Source organism: Ambystoma mexicanum, chromosome 11 (genome assembly GCF_040938575.1).
Source record: "Ambystoma mexicanum isolate Mex_15411 chromosome 11, UKY_AmexF1_1, whole genome shotgun sequence".
In the NCBI taxonomy this organism is placed as follows: domain Eukaryota; kingdom Metazoa; phylum Chordata; class Amphibia; order Caudata; family Ambystomatidae; genus Ambystoma; species Ambystoma mexicanum.
Window position 1 is genome coordinate 1292812700 of NC_090934.1, and position 20060 is coordinate 1292832759.

A 20060-nucleotide genomic window follows, 5' to 3' on the forward strand; every position below is an offset into this window, starting at 1 on the left:
GAAATAAGTTCGTTTTCTAACCTTGTCCCTTTCTTTCCTCAATAGCTCAAATCACAATGGCTCAATGATATGGGACTAGAAGGATTTGATCCACAAATCTCAAACTCAGCAGAATCCTTAGACTTCACCATTGACAGCAATCCCTACTTCCAGAAACATGTAGCCAAGAAGGCCCATATAGCCTGGCTCAGAATCTCTAGCCTTCATCCTGCCGCACGACTACAGGAACGTAGTGCAGGTGCCTGTGATCTTGAACATCGATGGGGGAAATGCTCTCCTGATAGGGTTTCCAGTTGCTCACTTGGCTCCCCTAAAAGCAGTCAACCATGGTGCAGCAGGTCTTTTTACGAGAGCACGGTAATTTGACCGAATTACCCCATATCCTACGCAAACTACATTGACTTCCACTCCAAGTCAGGATACTGCTCAAGACTGCATGTATCGTCTACATAGCAGTCACAAGTAGCACACCAGCATACCTAGCGACTAAGATCCACCTATCTGGTGACACACGCTCCTTGCGCAGCAAATTGACCAAACGGCTTGAATCACAATGCGTCAGCAAAGAGAGGACCTGCAAACAATCCTTCTCTTGTCATGCACCCACCTCTGGGACCCAATCCTGGTGTCGGCTCGGAATGTCCCCACAATTCTCCAATTTTGCAAATCTCTCAAACATGGCCCTTTCAAAAACACCTGACCAAGGACTATTTCCAATTGACATACATACTGATGCACAGACCTCACATTACTGCGCTACTGTTAAAAGATGACAGCCAAAGTCTCTCGAGCTACGTCCGTGCTTGAAACAATAAAATGTAAAAAATGTAAAAAGGGTAGAAGAGTATTAAACAGAGGTCCTAGAAAGAATGCAAATGGTGAATGGGATGGAGCTGAAGATCAAGAAGTAGCTCAGAGATACAGGACCTATTGCAAAATGAGAGAATGTGGGTTAAAAGATGCTGCAATGATGAGGACAAGAGTGCCACTGTGTCACTGGAAGGATAGCAGAATATTACAGGTTGAAGAGTGACTAATGGAGATGTATCCTTTTTACTGTATTCCAATGACCTCATGCATAGCTATAAGATTACACATATTTATCCTTAAAACAGGGTTTATTTACAGGGTTGGACAAGAACAATGCTAAAATAATAACATAAAAACACTGTTTCAAAGAACAACAGGTTTGCTTTTCCAATTTTTCAATGCCAAAGTGCTGTATGATTCATTCTAATCCCGGCCCTGATTTTGAGTCAAGGCTAATTTGGGAAACAATGAGATTTAGTAGAGTAAAGAAGCCCCAAACCTACCCCCATCATCCTCAGAAGGAAGTGCAAACTGAAAGATTTAATAGGCTTATCTAGGCATTGCCATTAGAGAACAAGATACATTGCAGCCAACATGTGGCTACTTTGGTACATGCCTATACGTCCCCACGCAATGATGTCACTTGTCACTCCTTCTATTATCAGACAGCTTGGTCAGACGGCTCACTTGCCATCTGACCTCTGTGTTGGGGTTACTTCAGATGGTGCACTTCAAATGTATAGCCTATCTGAGTCAGCGCCTCAATCAGGCACATTATATAGCAAACAAAAACGGCTGCAGACGAGAATCCTAGTGCCGATGAAAATGGTATGACCAGAAAGTGAGATTTCAAGCTTTCCTGACAAGGGACCATGTCTAAGCTTTCCCGACAAGGGACCATGTCTAATCAGTAGAGACGGCTGCAGAAGCCACAAGAAATTGGTTGAAAAATAAGAATCTCAGCTCTACATCATGGAACAGCCACTGTCTGCCAGTGAATAGAGAGCACAAAGAGAGTATCATGAAAAGAAAAACTTTGCACTGTAATAATTTTTTGCTCCTGGGAAACAAAGTGGAAGTGCCAAAAACGGAGCTGAATCACACTCTTAACCTTAAATCAACAATAAAAAAGTGATGATCCTCATTGGAATCAGACCACCCTAATGACTGAAAGCTTACCTAACACAACAGGATTTGCAGCCCTGCATTGGAGACTGAAGAAGAATTGGACGATGCAGAGTTAAGGAAAGAATGTCCTGCTCCACATTGGTTTTCTGTGCCACAGCATGCTGGCCCCTTCTAAAAGGGGAATACAAGAAGAGGCCACAGTGATGGATACAGCCTCTGAAAATGAAGGCAACCATGGCCTGTGTGAAATTGAAGAGACTTTCCAACAGCTGATCACCTGAGAAGTACGCCTGACACAAAGAGCTAAGCTTTCTAGATGGTCACATATGGAATTAAGATCTGTTAAAAAAAAAAAAAAAAAGCTTAGTTATAAAGGCCCTGGGGTGTACTGTGAGGTGCACATAGGTAGGATGCCACATACTCCAACTCTAAAAGTGCACTGTATGTCCATGTAGGATCAATGGTGGAAACAGGCAGAACTAAATTAAGGAGAGTGAAAATAAATTAGGTTTGCCAAGTGGGACAGTCCAGAAGCTGGGTTCCCCATACACTTTTTCCTGCAGGGGGAGAGTGTTACATACTACTGGCAAGGAAATGCTCTAATTACTGGGGAGACATTCACATCAACACGTGTTCCAGAATGTACAGCTATCCCCGAGCAGTGTAGTGCTCGCTCAAAGAATAATCATACAGTTGTGATGATTGAAAGGTGCCCGTTAAATGTTTATCACGTGTAGTGTAAACTTGACCTCTGTGTAATTTACCATTGGCAGGTTAAGTATAGCAATTATAATTGTTCTTTTATAATGAGCTTAATACCAGTGAATGATTTCTGAGCGCTGGATCATGATTCGAACCTGTGTTGTCTTGCTTCCAAGACAAACGCGTTGCCCCTGAGCTATCCTTCTCTGCAATACTAAAAAGTGTGCACTGGTATAAAACATTTTAAAAGCACTGCATCTCATGTGGGCCTCTATTTGTAAGAAATGGACCTAATTACCCCAAAATTCCTGTTACGTGTTTCTGCGCCCACCCCTTTGCAAGGGATTTGGGTTGACTGGTAAATGGTGGAACGTTGGAACTGGAATGGAGAGCAAGGTTAACGGTGGAAGCTGAGGACAGCGTGGGACATTGGTGAAGAGGCTCTCTTTCCATCAGGTTCAACCTGAAGAATATCGGCTCCTTTACCAAAAGACCAGTGTGGTTTTGCCACCTTCCAGTTTTTTACTTATTCTGCGATGATAAATCTGAGCAGGGCCTCTGCTCATTGCCATGAGTCTGTTCCTAATTGGGCCGGGGAGGCTGACAGCCCAGCTGAAGTTCCTGGACTCCAGGCAGTCTGCTGATTGTTCTATCAAGAGGTGCTTACAGCCCTGAGAGGACTTTAGTGCTACTTGCGGACGGAAGGCAACATCTCAAAGCTGCTCCCCTGCTCTGCAGGTGTGGTATCCCGAATCTTCCCAGAGTACAGACTTCAGGTATCTCTGGTGGAGTCTGTGCACTCTAGTCTGCGGGTCAGCAGTCGAGGTCCGAAGCAACGTGCCATTGTCTCACCTACTGGCTCGGCACCCAGACGGCCTACAAGAAGATTGCCCCTGGGGCCAGGAGCTGTGGGCCAGGACTATGGAATGTATCACTGATCAAAAAAGGAGCATTGCAGTAAGTGTACCTATGTCTTTTATGACTAGACTAAACTGAAAGACTCATGGACTATTTCTTTCTTACTGGCACTTAACTGTTTCCCGTCGTCTCCCTTGTTAGTTAAGGAGTGCCATCTTTCTTGTGCGAGAACATTTGCCAATCATGGGGAGTTATGAGGAGAACACTGCGAGGAAATCTCAATTACATGTCCATCAGATTGACTGCTCTTTCTTAATATTACTCTGGTCCCAGGTTTTAAGATATACACTCTCTTGAGAACACCTGCGCCCTTGACCTGGTGTTTCTTGATAATATATTAGGTCTGGTTCTTCAGAGTAGTGTCTCAAGTAGCATTTTCTTCTCGGGTTAACCTTTATTCACTTAGACGGTGGTTCCTGCGGTTTACATACAAATGGGGACACTTTAGTTTAAACCCAGATACAATACTGTTCCTAAGTAAATGTTTTTAGAAACTCATTTGTAGGGCTTCGTTCACTTACACGGGCGAGGGGAGTTATACCATCAGCCTATGTACTGATTGCCGTATAGATTGTGCCTGCTATTCCCCAGCATTTCAGTAAAGGGTTAAATGTCCATCTTCCTATCTCGGTCACTCTCGCTCCTGCTATTCTTCAAAGCCAATTCTTATTTTTTGCAGGAATTTACTTTTTCCACTCTATTTTGACATACTTGACATTTTGCACTTTTAATTTGGCCTTTCTGATAGATATTTTATCATTCTGAAAATTATCTAGGAAACGAGGAAATCAGACTGAGAAAACAAATGTAATCCTCACACAGTACAGCTCCGTGGTACATACATTCTCCAAAAATGTTGGAACAAAGCAGTCTCACCAAACCCTCATTTCTATACAATACCAGCGAGATAGGCTGCATCTTATGGTGCCAAGCTTTGAGGTTATTGCCTTGATGGGGCCCTAACAATACTACTGCCTTTAGTATTCAATATGGCAGGCGGTTGCCAGACATTTCGTCGAAAAAAATTGGTCGACCAGACAAATGGTCGAACCAATTTGGTCGAAAACCAAATGGTCGAAATTTTTTATTTTTTTATTTTAACCCTTTTTTTTTTTATTTTAACCCCCTTTTTTTCTCTAAAAACCCCTTTTTTAACTAAACGAAAACCCGAAAAATAAATATATAAATAAAAAAAAAATTCGACCATTTGGTTTTCGACCAAATTGCCTCGACCAAATTGCAGTCGACCAGTTTTTTTTCGACGAGTTGACTGGACACCATGGCGGTTGCATTACACTGAAATTGCCTTAAAGCCTTCATTGCATCCCCATTTTCCCAAGTCTAAATGTGCACTTGTGGATGTACTTAAGCTAGAGGGTGTAAGGACATTGATATGCCTATTAGAAACCTAGCATTAACTTTGGAGCTTCCTAGTCTTTGGGATGACTGGGAGGGTATTAACCAACTAACACAGCTCACCGTGTTGCAGGCCTATACAATAAAAGCTGCACAAGCATGCTGGCATGGGTATATTGCCAGATTAAAGAAGAGCTCCCCTTTTCCCAAACCTTTTAAATAAAATTATGGTTGAGCATTCTCCCTCTGTCCTCCCTATGTGAAATATAGTACCCATACATGTCCAGTTGTTCTCCTTGCAACATGTTCTGTTCAGCTTCCCCCTCTATGATGACCTAAGGTGATCCAAGTCTAAGACAATGTTGTATCCCTTTGGTATTAGACATGTTTACCACATTCAGCCCTACAGATAAAGGGTGTATCGGCCACTTTTACTCCCTAAATATAGTCAAATACTCTCCAAAAATACAAATAGGGAGTAAAAATACCTCCAACAAAAAATAGCAAATAGACACACACAAGCCCGTACCCCAGTTTATGTCCACAAAGGTCCATGGTTCATGGATATGGTTGGACTAGTAGTACACAGAGTGCCAGAGGAAGAAACTACTGTTATTGCTGCCTAACCCGAAATTAAGAAAATGTGCATCAATAATGGAAAGAAGTGTTTATTACAAAAGCATTACTGTTTTACAGTTAAAACATATTTTGAATCGCTTATTAAATACTCGCATTGGGAATGACACTAACTTTTTACTCCCTAAAACATCATTTTACTACCAACTTAAATATTATCTGGAGCACTGACCACACTAAACATTTATGGAAATCCACAAGTCACCCAGAAGGGATCATTGCAGTATCCATTAATTATACAAGACATGGTATCGAAGAAAAAGAATCAATACAGATTGATGCCTTTTTTTTAAGCTACGCTACACTTTATTATGCATATTTGTGCATAAATTGTTCTTTTGTTTTGTACGTGATTTCGCTTTGCAAAACATTAGTCAAATAGAAGCATTTTGACTGATTGACACATTACTTTTTTGAATTTGGCCACATTCAATCCACAAATATAAAAGATATGCCAGAAAGTTTAGAACTTACAGCGAATTGGAACCACATGATCTGACCGGGTGATTACTGTTAGGAAAAAAATCAGGTACTTCGTGAGATGATGGAGTGGGTCCTGGCCAAAACTCTAAAATTGCCCTTCTACAGAACGTTAGGGATCTTTCTCCTGCATATATATAATAATATATTTATATCTATAGGATTACTTGATCTTAAGACTGCTAATTGATTTTATTTATTTATTTTATTGAGCATTTGTTAGGCGCCTATACAACCAATGGTGTTTCCAGGCACCACAAGGCAAGTGGTGAGGGAACATGGGGGTGATTAAAGATGAAATTTTAGAACCTACTGCCGAGCAATTTCATACTCCGTGCACTGGATCGGCTTAAACTCTGAATAAAGTTGATTTAACGTATATGTATTGAAGAGCTTGAATTTTATCTTGGACTTACTGCAGTAACTTAAGATTTTTTAATTATAGGGTTAATTCCATGACAAAGCCTTATCCGCTTTTTTGAAGCTACAGGCACAGTAATTTGCCTGAACAGAGTTCACAGCACTGAAACAAGCCAATTGACAGTCACTGTTCCATGTGATACAGCGCATAACATTTAAAACTACATTTAATAACCTTGAAAAAATATTCAATTAAATTGTCCCCATTTCCGCTTCTTGAGACTAAACATCTTCAAATGGAAATAAAAACTGTGAAAAATGATTTATAAGGTTACTATATTGTTCTCGCTTTGTGCTATAATTTCCTAGCTAGCGAAACCCTGTGTTACACACCTTCTTTTCTACAAATCTAAACATCCTCTGCAAAGGTCTGGTTTGTGCATGTCCCTCAAATTAATCCTCTCTTCTTTGATGGCCTGTGTCCAAAATCAGTGTTTTAAAATGCAGAATTCCATTCAAATGGATAATGCAACAACTGCAACATTTGTAAAGCCAAATCCAGTTCAACAATCACTTTCAGGTGGAAACGCTGGCAACCACCTTACAACCAGAAAATGGCCATTAACCAAGGCACACAAGTATTTCATTTTTAACTGTTTTTTAAATTACACACTCCATAGGAACTCTTGTACAGTTAGTCCCTGCGTTTTTAATGGGCTGCAAGCAGTGCCTGCCCCTCTGGAACATGGTTACAGGTAACTCAGGAGTTTGGGGGCGGGCAGACAGATTGAACCAGTGAGAAATATGATACATTAAACATTTTGGGACATGTGGTGATGTTTGGAGCAGATTTACACATTCCATATTTTGTAATCTATCACCATGTTCATTTATTTTCATAATTTTCTCCTTTGAAACAATGGATTTTGAGACTCTAACATTTGAGGTGCAGACAGTCTAAAATACACACTTTATTTGAGGCTTCTGATAAAACTGCCTCCAGTTTCTTCACAGTAATGCTGCCAGGTTGTGGGCATCCTTCCTCGGTTCTGCTTCACAGGTTCTGCTGCCTTTTAACTTTTTTTATTCTTTTTTGCATAGGAAATGATATATTCATGTAACATCCACTAAACAAATCATGAGACATTTATGCAGCTGGATATTGGGGATGTAATGTATCATGGCAGCTGCTTTTTTCACATTGTGTACACGTCCAAACAGCGGTGACCATTGAAAATATTAACTCTTCAAAATGTAGTGTCTTGAAGAAAGATGTTTTTCCATTTTGAGTAATGTACAAAGTAATTACTAGCTGCCATTTCCGTGAAATGGGAAATCATGATAGATTTAAATAGGTCAATATGTCTGTCATTTCCAGAGTGTACTCTGTAGGATAGAGGTAAAAGGTGGCTCACGCCATACTGTAGTCTGAACGTCGAAAACGACACACTAATGCAGCCACACATTAAGGGCCTGATTCATGGAACGTTATCCTATGGGATTGCGCCATTATACAACACTTCCATGAATCAGGCCTATAATGTGTTCCTTTGAATGATTACCATATGATGAATGAAAAATGTTTTCTACATAGATGTTCCCCTAACCAAGGTGTCACCCAACAAATGTGCCTTGAATATTCCCCCAATTTGTAGAATGTTTACAACGTGCAGTCCTAATCTAAAAAATAAAATCTGAAAAATTATTTCTGCAAGTAATGCAGATTGAAAATAAAGATATTGCCCTATGTGTTTAGGAACCCCTTGAGAAGGGCATATTTAACACGTTAAAGAGTAACACGTTCAACATCCATACCAAATTCAGAACAGCTGTACCAGAGTCTTTTCTTTTAAATGTTCAGTAACACAGACGAATCGGGATGAAAGAAACACAGCAATAACAAGAGCAGTCTTACCGTCTTGTGTATTTTGGCTCAGTATTGTAGCACGCAGCTCGTCGATAGTAATCCCAAGGGCACCACAAATTTCCTCCACACTGTACGGTTCACGGTGAAAGATTTCCTCGACTACAGCTTGCATCTCCTGCAAACTCAAGCCTAGCTTGCCTTGCACATCTCCAAGTTTAGAAAGGCTTTTCCAGTCAAGGCCTCTTCGTTTCGCAATTAACTAAAATTAAATTAAAATTGTCACAAAATAGCCAACACTAATGTGAGTAGGTATATATAGACACACTAGTGAGTCATTACAGTCACACTTTATAACAGAGTTGGTGGGGCCTATCTATAAACAATGAATCTTTGAATAAGTAAGTGGAAGACTTTCCTCAAAAAGTGCCATGTTATACACAGATAATCAAAACGAAATACAATCTTAAAAACATACTGGCTCTGCTCGTCAGGATAATCAGAAACCAAGATACCACTTTTTCACATAAAAGTCACATGTTTGTGATTCAAGCATCGACTGCTGATGCAAGTTACAGGCTTTAGAACAGGTTGTGAGGCTTGGAATGTTGATCAGCACAAATGTGTCCAACAATCTATAATGATCAAGCCTCTCACACTGGTATACCAAATTGGTCACTAAATAATAGCCATTCTGTAATTCCATTTGTGAATCACTGCACAATGTAGACTAAAGTACCCAATGAGGACAAGGTCAATGCCATTAACACACACACTCTAGTGTTTGGTGGTTGCAGTATGAATGGTATTAAACTCTTGCTGTTATTAAAGAATTTAAACTCTCGGGCCAGCTCTTTAATTGTTCGCGATGATGGACTCCCCATATGGAAAATGAGGCAGCGAAAGCAGCCTCATTTAATTGGTATTTTCAAAAATCTAAATAATGTCCTTGTTGAAGTGAAGGGGGAAGGTGCTAGTGTCGAAGGAAAGGCGTTCTGTGCAACCTTCGAAAGAGGGATTTTGACTCCTTATGGGTCTCACATGTTGGGAGAGGAAAACACTACATTACACAAAAAAGTAGGGGTGAAGTACTTCTTGCATTTTAGTGGGAATATTCTTGACCACTCTTGTATCTGCATTTAAAACCTGCCTTGCTATGTTTAAGATCATATTCGATGGCAATGAACGGATTCTTTTGTATCTAATTGTTAATTGAACAGAACAACCAATTGGCTAGTCAAGCCTTGAGGGCAAGTGCTGGGTCAATGGAAAATCAAAGGACTTTTCTCAGAAAACATAAGAGTCAATGAATTATGTTCCTGATTGAACCGAATTGCAGCATATGTTTAAGACCCTTAGTGGCGCGATTACCATCCCTGAGAAAAACATCTGCAGCCCACATTAAAGTTAGGTTAAATCACTATTTATCAAAGCAAGCTAGATTAAACAATTACATAATTGCCATCTCAGGAATCTTGTCTTTGCAAGGCCACCAAGTATTGTGGTGACAAGGAATGAAGAGACTGACCAAGTAGTGCAATAGTGATTGTTCTAGACTTTTATAAAATGAAAACCTAACCTATCTATCCCTAAATCTAAGGTTATTTTCCTACCTAAACAAAAAAACTTGGGTACTCGTCAGGAAGTCTGTGTGAGTCAAAACAAAATCTCACCATCTGTCACAAAGGCTCCCATCGTATCCCTGTCTCTACAACAAAACACAATAAAGTCCAGCTACTGTTCCTAATTTAGGAGAATGATTCCTTTTTCCTGGATGTAAAGCATCCAAACGCCTTTCAGGTCGTTTAAAGCAAAAGTTGCACAGATGTTCTGCGTTCTCTGTGACCCCACAAAAAAGTTAGTTATTCACATACAGTTCTTGTGGGGCTAGGAGAATGACTCCCTGATCCAATTGGTTACCCAATGTCCTTCTCAATTCTTAGTAAGGTTTTCACAGTCTCTAAGTTTTGTACAATTCTTGATCCACCCCACTGGGACGATGACGCTGTTTCTGGAGTTCCTCTAAACTCCCCTGTGCCACCCTCCTGTGGGACTGGCCAGGAAACTCTATCACGAAAATGGTTAAATGTGTTCTCTGTTTCTTTATGGCTTATACTCAAAGGGTTCTTGATTCATTCTGGTTTTTCAAGCGTGAAGAAAATAGCCACAATAAGGGTTTTCTTCATGGCTTGAGGAAGGCCAGGTTAAGGCATGCCCTGAAAAGACAGGACTTTGGCAGGACCTGGTGTGGACCACTCATCACTGTGTAACCGTCTGATGACAGAAGATGATTGGGGTTTGGCTCACTGGTCCAGCCCTAGACGATTCTGGGGTCTGTACAGTGAGTGATTCTCTCCTTTGGCTGGGGTTTCCCCAGCTATTCGATGTTCAGATAGAGAAGGGGAGCATAAACTATTTCAGAATCTTTAACCATTTTAGGCCCCTTGGTTGTATTTTCCAGGGTCAATAAGATAACCCGCTTTTATGGTGTTTTAGGGAGTTTGGGTCTCGGGTTCACAGACAACGTGTTTTCTCAATCGCTAAGCTAGGTGCTTTAGGGGACGCATGATATCACAAGTATGACGCTGGCACAAAAGATACAATTTGTAAAACATTTATTAACTTTGTGGGGTTTGGAAAAACTCCTACTCTGCCCTATAACCAAGATGGGAGTCGTCTCGACCATGAAATAATAAAGAAAACAATCTTAGTTGTGTCTGTCAAATCAAAATGGCCTATGCTAATACAACCTAATACCTACCCTATCTCTTGTACATAAAAGTGATCAACAAAGAGAAAATGTGGCTGAATCAGCTCTCCTCCCCATGTTTAGACAGCATGGAGTAAGGCAGTCTCTATAGGCAGGATGACACACTCTGGCTCGGGCTTTATGTAACGCTCACCTGGTTTCCACAGGGACGTCACTCAACCTGTTCTGACCTCTTACGACCTTGAACCCTTCCCTGGAGGCTATTCGACTGGAGACTGGGCCTGAAACACCGGATTGGTAGAGTTTAACTCCCTATTGCCTCTGTGTGCTTGAACCCCTTCTTCCCCAGGGTCCAACCCTTCCCTTTGATCCACAGCTCACCTTGTTTTCTTGGATAGTGTGCTCTCCCATCCTGCCTTCAGCGCAGGGGCGTGTTGATTGATGCAGGCTCGTTGCTGCCTAGTTACTTCACTGGCAAGAGTCCGACAGGTAAGTATAATGAGTCTTTTTAACAGTTCTCTAACTTCGTTCCTTTCCTTCCTTAGATGATGGCCGGCGTCCGGGGATGGCGGCGTGCTGCTGAGATGAGTAGCGCTGAAGGTGAGTGAGAGTGCGATGTGTGATTCACCCCTTTTGTATTTGCATTGAACTGAGTTCTCTTTCTGTGTCTCTCCCCTCTTGCAGATGGATGAGAAGTTCCAGAGACAGAGTTCCCCCAGAGCGGCTGGGATTCAGGTAAGCGTTTGAAGCTTGTACAGTATTTAAAAATAAGTGAAGATTTGCAGAATGCTTACTAATGCCTTTTTTTCAGTTCTTTTCCCTTAGGAAGCGGCGTGCAGGGATGGGAATGACACCGCCAAAGATGCCTGCAGAACAGAAGGAGCGATGACTGATGGTCAGAAGCGCCGCAAGGTAAGGCTGTTCCTAACGCTGTTCTTGCAGGAGCTGAGCGCAGAAGAAAGATGCAGGCCTACTGGAGACCGATCCGAACACGGTGAGTGTCACGCTGCAGGTGCAGAAAACGCAAAGCATGTTTCTCAGCCTGGGTGTGGCTTAAATAGTCTCTGGGTATCCCAGGTGCCTCTGAGCTGAACCACACTCAAAAGACTAGACCGCACATGCAGTTCTGGGAACCGAAATATGTGGGGGCATCCACCTTGTCCCCATCAATGCACTACAAGTCCAACCCCCAATGTTATCCTATGGGAGTTTGACTCCAAGTGGGTCTTTGGAGGGATGGAGAGGCCCTTGAGGGCCATGTAGGTGATCGTGGCCTGGCTCCAGCCTGACATCTTGGAGGGCTGGGGACATGAAGGGCAGGAATCATGACACTTTACCACTGAAACAGTTTGAAACATGGATCCAGGCCCGGCAAGTCTTGTTCTAGTCTCCCCCAAATAACAAAACAAAAAGTTCTCATCGATCCCCCTCTGTCTGGCTCAGACCTCTTCAAGAAAAACACAAAAGTTCAATGTTGGCTCCCCTAAACCGAGCTCAGACCCTGCACATTTCAACATTGGTACCCCTATGCCGGGCTCAGACCTTGTACAATTCAACGTTGGACCCCCTCTGCTGACCTCAGACCTTTCACAGTTCAACAAAACTTGCCGGGCTCCCTTCCAAATGCTTTTTACACTTCGAGTCTCCCTCAGTCAGGCTCAGGCCGCTCTTCGGATGTTGAAGACTTTCGAATGTGCAGGCTTCCTTTTCAGAATACCACAGGACCACTTTGACTCAGAATTCAAAGTTCAACTTTTCCTCTCCCTTTCTCTCTGGTGTAACTTTGTTCACTTTCACTTTTACAATTTCACTTTTATTGCTTCAAACAATGCACCTTTCACAGAGACCTTCGAGTGGGCTACTCCTTTTCGCCGGACCACTCTGTTGTTCGTAATCGCTGATTCCACAGCTTTCTTCATCTTAAAGTTCACTTACAGGCCTGCCTTTCCTCGCATCTCATCCACACACGTGCAGCCGTCATTTGTGATATATTGTTGCAAACTTCAATCTTTCTTAGCACACATCGGTCTCTCAGGTCGCTTGCCAACTCACTGGCTGTTTGTGGTTCTTTCTTGCTTTTTGATTTTCAATTCACGAGTCAAGGTTAGTACCACAGGCCTGGCCTGGCCTCCCAAACTCTGCCATTCACCCATGAGGGTTTCTGGCATCCTTGAAACACAATGCAGTCTTTGATTTTGGGTTCTGGTCTTCTCCACATATTTTTCACGGCCTTGTGGAGGCAACAACCTCCTGTAGGGAACTCTAGGGTTTTTCAGCCTGCTGCTTTCGTCCCTGGGTCCGTCAGTCTGCTCCAGTAGGTTTGCCTTCGCCCATAAATTCTGCTTGTACTTGTGTTCCACCTTGCTCAGAGTGTCTCTCTAGGTTCCGCCTTTTATCCATGTGAGCAGAGCTAATTGGGATCAGGTGTACGCACCTGAAGTCAAGTGCCTAACCCGATTAGTGGGACATGTCCAGTATGATGCATAGAGTTAGTCTTGTTACTCTCAGTCGTCCTCCTCCTTGGCCTAGTGTTTGTTTAGAAAGGAGGGTGGGGGGAGTTGGGACATCGGATCCTTAAAAATAGGAGGTGTTGGATGTGCAAAAAAGGTGGGGAATACCACGTCTCATAATCGGCTGCCTCACCCTCACTCCGCGAAGACCCCTCACCCAGGTGATCCTCCCCCACTGGTCCACCCCCAGGGTCTGGATCCAAAGGCGATGGCTGTTCCCTGGCCACCTGAGAGAGAGATCCCAGGGACTAGCAGGTGAGACACCATCTGGTTCTCACAGTGCTCTCAGTTCATACTATTTACTGTTCTCCCTTGTTGCCTTAAGTTTCCTGGAATGTCTAAAGAGTTCTTAAACAGCTCGTCTGATCCCTCCTGGACTTTCCTCAACTCCTCTTACCTGTACTGTGGTCGGGATGCTTCACCGGATTGGTAGGATTTCACCCAACTCTGTTGCGGGGCGCCAATTTTTGGATCCTCGCGCTGCTCAATCTTTTGATTTTGAGAGTGGCTTCAACCATCCTTCTTAGATAGGCCTGGATGCCACCAGCACTCTGTAGTTTTCTCCAGCTCGTTCTCACTTCTCTGTAGAAAGACTGGTGTAGCGGTCTCAGTGTAGTTTTCGGACCAGACAGTCCACCCACTACAGGTCAGGCCACTGCCGTACACTTTGTCTTTCTGTTGGGCCCTCTTAGAAGACGCTTTCCACTCGTCAGGGGAATTCATCTCGCCGGGGTGAAAGACCACTAATTCTTGGTTCCGGTCTTATTTTCACCTGCAGGCCATCAAATGTAGTTCAGATAACGTTTGGCGTTCTGTCTTTGTACAGAATGCATGCTCCAGTCTCTCCTTCTACTTCTCCTCCCAAGACTGGAGCGGCCTACTGGGCCTCTTTGTGCGTTCTCCTGAACCACATCCTCCACACCCCTCTCTCAGGCTGTTCTGTTCTTCCTTCTGCAATATGCTTGTCCTCGATTGCCAAGCCTTTCTCGTTCTTTCTCAGTCTCTCGACCTCTGCCTCTTCTTCAGTTTCCATATTACTCATCCTTGAGTCGGTCTCTGCAGCCTCGACTCGCTCTTCCTCTTCATCTTCATTCTTTCTATCTTTCTATCTTTCTTCCTCTCTGGTATTCTTTCTGGTATTCTTCCGCCTTCGTTTGTTTCTGACGCCCTGATATAGTAGGGCCCGCCCTGACATACCGTCCATTTCATTGACTGCAGCTGTGCTGATATTTTTCACAGTCACTTGTAGTGTTCGAGAGCTTCTTCGTCTCAGTACCTAAACCATCAGGGTGATTTGATATTTCACAGTAACACATGGTTTAAATTATGAGCTTCGACTCATATGGTTTAGGCCCTATCGTTAGCCTACCGGGTTAGGGATTAAATGGGTTGTGCCTCCCAATCACATCCTTATCCCCAGCAGAGGAGTCTCTCTCCATGAGATCCTGCTGCATGTTACCACCCCTAGGGGAACTATTGGTTAGCAGCCTCACCTCCCTAGCCTCATGGAGAGGGCTTCTCCATTGGGGAGAAGTGACACCATCTGAAGGATCGTCACAGTACACAGTTCCCTAAATCAATCCCCAGCTGATTCGTTGAGCTACTGCACACCCTAAATCATTACAAATGTTGGCCTTTGGGTGAGTTTAAGTCAGCCGCATCCAGCAGCTAGATTGTAAGATACCAGTAGATTAGTGTGTGTCATTGAGTAGCTCACCAGTAGTGCTGCACACCTAACAATGCAGAAAATTGAAAGTACAATAAGAAGAATAAATACAGCCCGCATTTGTAGGCATGTGTTTGCATATATATTCAGTGAAAACACTTTAGTTAAGAGAGTTAAGTTGAAAAAAAGTACAACACAACACCACCAATGAAATTCAGTGAAAAAACATAGTTGAATTGATCTAGTGATGTTTCAAGGCAACAAAACCTTTGAAGCCCGCTAAATGTTGGAAGCTATGCCACCTTTACTCTGAGCCCCCCTGTAGCGCAGCGCGCTGGTGACATCACCAATGACGCAACCTGTGACATCACTTATTACATCATTGTCACTATGGTGTGCCTATGAAGGTGGACCTGGGGAGATACCTTTGCTTCTTACCATGTTTTCTTCAATTTTTTCTAAATATAATGTTCATGCGTTTTAACATTTCACGGTAGGAATTTGGATTTGGTGGGAGGGGGAGAAACGTAGCTGGAGACCGAGTGAGGGAGCAAGGAAGGAGTTGGGCTTTCTGTATATGTTTTTATATGTGCTTAGTTAATCAACATGTGTTTTTAATGTAATAGTTTAGTTTGCACGTATGACATTTCGGTCTTTTTTTTTAGTACAATGTGGGCCTGTGAACTGTGTTGAATTACACATGAAGGAATGTTCAGATAGTGTTTCAGTTTGTTTGATACTTAGTATAATGATGGATGTATTCCTTTCAAAGCTGCCCAGTAGTCAGTCTAATGTTCTTATGAGATCATGTGGGCAGTATGGCATGCTTAAGTGGAGGGAAGCCTGTGTTTGAGGGTTCACTTTTACTGTTGCTGGGTGATATGCGTTTGCTAATACATTAACGATGGGCTTAGATGCAGCTTGGACGAGTGCTGTTGGGTGACTATAAGGATCCGGCCATTGGGTAAATAGTGTTGAGATATTTTGGTGTATATTTGTGTGTACTACAGAATACTAGTGTGTTTTCTTTTAAACATTAGAGTTGCAAATTCGAGTTCATTACGATATTTTATGATGGTGTATGTCTTTTGAACTTGCACATCAGATGAAGTAAGCCAGATTTTTCGGTATTTTCTTTAATATGCTGCATTTTAAAGTACTACATGAACACATCCAGTATATGGTACATTGGTTAAAATGATTTACAACTGGGACATATGAGTTTTTAAATAGTATGTTTGCAAATTCTATTTTGTTCTGAGATTAATCATTTGTCAATTTACTTATGGGTGTCAGAATGTTGCCCTGTTGTTCTCTGTGGTATAGATGGAAGCGCTGGACGCCCATTCAGCATGACCTCTGTGCCGGGTTGTTTTTGCCCATACAAACATGGCCGCCGCTGCACACGATACGTGAGTGGAGGACACTGGCATTCAGACGTTCCGTCTGTTTGGATCACTATTTACATGGATATCTCCCGTTAAGCAAAAGAGTCACAAGTGCTATCATTATGTTGCCTTGACACTTGCTATTCCTTCTGTGTATTCCTCTCTCGACCTGTCCTCTGCACTTCACTTCCTTTCCTCCTGTTTTCGCTCTGCTGGATAACAGCTTTTCAACATTCCTTGCAACTTTCTGCCTTCGTTTTGCTCCAAGAACCCTGTCTCCCTTCTGCGTTCTGCATAGGAGCTCCTTGCCTTCTCTTGTGCTGCCGCTATGCAGCATAACCAAGCTCTGCTCTGCCTAGAAGCACCTTGCCCTGTGCTCCCGCTACATTGCATTACCAAGTTCATACTATCAGTATTAACCCTTGGAGCCATTGCCTTGATTCTGTTCTCCCTCTTCTCTACATCTACAAGTTGTTTTCCTCCTGCCTCATCTTGGAGTTCCTTGACTCTGCGCTCTCATTCTCTGTCTCTTCTCTACAGAAACTCCATCTTTTGACTGCCTGCCACTTTATTTGCCGCTATTATCAGTACAAATATTGAACTTACCTTAGAGTGTCCATGAATCTTCATTTTCTTCTACAGGTTTCTTTTCCCCATTTGTTGTTTTTTTTCCCCTGATTTTGGACTTGGCTCTAGGGCCAGCCCCTCTCCCCCTGTACAATTAGGGGCCGAGGTGGCTGCCCAAAGAGATAGGTCTGATCTCTTCCCTGAGAAGTCCAGAGGTAAGGCACGCAACTAACACAGGGGTTTGTTTAGGAGTAGTGGAAAAGAGCGCTGGAGTGTGGGTTTGAGGACTTTGTAATGGTTTTCCTTTTGCGGTGGCTTCTCTTGACACAATATTTGTAATTGTTCATGTTCACAATTGTAGCACTATGCAGTGTGGGCATGGCTAATAAGTAGAATGATTGGTAGGTTCACGGGCAGCACATGTTTCTTTCTGTAAATACATGTATGCTAATAAATACTTATGTTGTGACAGCTTTGTTTCTTGGCTGGTAAAAAGCTCTGTGAACTAGCAGTGCTGGTATAGTAATATGCCATTTGAAGTTGTCACATGCATCAGGTTAACAGAGGTTTAGAAACCTTTAATGGTTAACTTAGCGAATGAAACATTGTGTTGGGCCTTACAAGTTATTTTGCCCAAGGGTGTAGATGAACATTTTATCCATGTGTGGTTTTAGGGTCTTGTGAGACAGGCATGGTATCAAGAGACGACACAGGCAAGTGAAACAGTTTGAAAACCTTTATTCTCAAAGGTCATGGTGGTGTAACGCCTAACTTGCCCTAAGTCTAAGATGGGAATGTTCCCTAACGGAATTAATACTAAGTGAAGTCTAAGTCTGTTGGTCCAAAACAAAATACTGTCTGTGTCAAAACCTATGCTTGTCCTCACTTCTACAGAATAATAGGAAGACTGGGATTTGGTCAACTCAATAGTGTTCAAAATAAAGTTATGTAACAATGGAGCCTTTCTGCAGCTCCCCTCCCCACGTTTAAGGCACACAGGATTATAAAGTTCCAAAAGTCTCCCAGGTTTCACTTGGCAAAGAAAAGTTCACTTGGCAGAATGTTCACTTGGCAAAAAGTTCACTTGGCAAAAGAAGTTCACTGTACCTTTTTCCTGGTAAGTTCTTTAGGCTTCTCTGGGTCTTCTTTCTGTGAACCCAGAAGCCCATTAGATCATGCAGCACCTTGCTTTCACTTTACAGGTTGCGCAACCAGGTGCCTTATCTTTATTGATAATAATAATAGTTTAGCATTTATATAGCGCTACAAACCCTCAGGCATCTGAGCGCTGCTTATTATTACCCACAGTGTGTGGTGCTCATTTATCGACCTCGGAAGGATGAAAGGCTGAGTTTGGCCCTGCCGGGATTCAAACCTGCATCAGCAGGCTCTGCACAGATGTCAAAGCGAGCGCTCTACTCGCTGTGCTATCGGACCAGCTTTAATAGAGTTCTCTTTTCCTTATACTGGGGTCTCTGCAGCCAACCTGGATCAATTTCCTGCCTAGTGGCCACTCTGATGCTTTTCCAACACTTTTTGCCTATTCTGGAGTCTCTGCAGCCAGCCTTGGGCAATCACCTACCTGGTGGCCACCCCAATGCTTTTCCAACACACTGTGTTTTCAACACTTTTCTATCAGTTTTGGGCGTTTTGCTCCCACTTAATTTCTCGCACAGCTCCCCCTTTTTAGGATCTCTATTTCGCTTACTTTTCGTGTCCTCACACAGCTCCCCTCTTTGCAGACACTTCCTTTCTTTACACAGAGTCATTCGAGAGTGTGATCTCATGCACACAACCACTCTGCCACTATGTACCCTTGTAATTCCATTTGTCCATTTCACCTGGTGTGTCCCCAATCTTGCGCATTGGGGCATGAACGTTGTATCTTGCTTTCATTTTACCAATGTGACAAGGGATCAGCATGCTTCCCAGCTCTCTTCTTGGGACTCTTCTTAGCTGGAAACATGGGTCGTTAGCCACGCTTCTCTCTGATGCTTCCTCACACAGACCTTCAGCATCCCTGTTTCTTCCAGTTGGTCCTGGGCAGCCATGGCTCCTCAGCTCTCCTCCCAACTCGCTCTCTTTGCTGTCTGCTAGTGTTCCTGTTATACTCTCCTGAAGACTTGATAGGCTGCAGGTGGGCATCGTTGATTTCAATTGCATGACCTTGTTAGTGGGACATGGCCTATGAAGATGCTGATGTGCCTCTATCTGCATCTTCTTCATCCCAGTACCATAGTGGTGTTTCTCATTGGAAATCTGTACTTCTTTTGATTTCCTCTTCTTCGTTACTGTGTTGAGTGATACTTGGGGAGAAGAAGATTGTGTGTCTTATTAATACATCCTATGAAGGTTGGGTAGGTCACTGTCAAGGAAGGGGGGGATACCATGTCTCTGGTCTAGGGGTGTTCTTAAGATAGGAAATTGGTATTGGTTCTTTCACTAAATTCTTTCACTCTTTCAGTAAATGAGGTCAACAGGGAAGGGAAAGATTGGTTCTCACAGTAGTTTATGATATTAAAGGGATGGGAGGATAAGTCTAGGTTATAGTTAAAAAAAGGGGTTTTACATTCTCTTGCTTTCCGCCAAGAGTGAGTGCTCGACTGAAGATCTTGGGGTAGGGTAGGACATGCGTGATGATATCCTATGACAGTAGAGGGGACGTAGGATAGATCGGGATTAGGAAAATGGTATGCCAGATTTCATCTTCGGGCATCCCACTCACGTTCTTCAAAGACACTCCATCGCAGTAGTACCTCTTTTCAGCCTCACTCCCGGGGTCAGAATCTGTCAGTCATACCCTTCTCTTGGTTAATTGAGGGGGTCTTAAGCGGGTTAGATGTGAGAACGCCTTCCGATTTGTCACAGTGTCAATAAAAGATGTTATTAGGATCTCCTGTTCTTAGGTAACATGTGAGGGCTGTTTGAATATGTTATCTTGCCTGAAGGTGCACGATAAAGCATA

The 20060-nt window shown here is 42.9% G+C and overlaps 1 protein-coding gene across 1 annotated transcript in view; it reads right to left on the bottom strand.

Moving 5' to 3' along the window:
* The window catches only part of GALK2 (galactokinase 2), an 841566-nt gene that overhangs the window by 150672 nt on the left and 670834 nt on the right, over positions 1-20060 (bottom strand). Inside the window, exon 8 of the mRNA XM_069624776.1 lies at positions 8306-8516. Within this exon, the coding sequence (XP_069480877.1) occupies positions 8306-8516 (211 nt within the window). The remainder of the gene's footprint in view (positions 1-8305; positions 8517-20060) is intronic.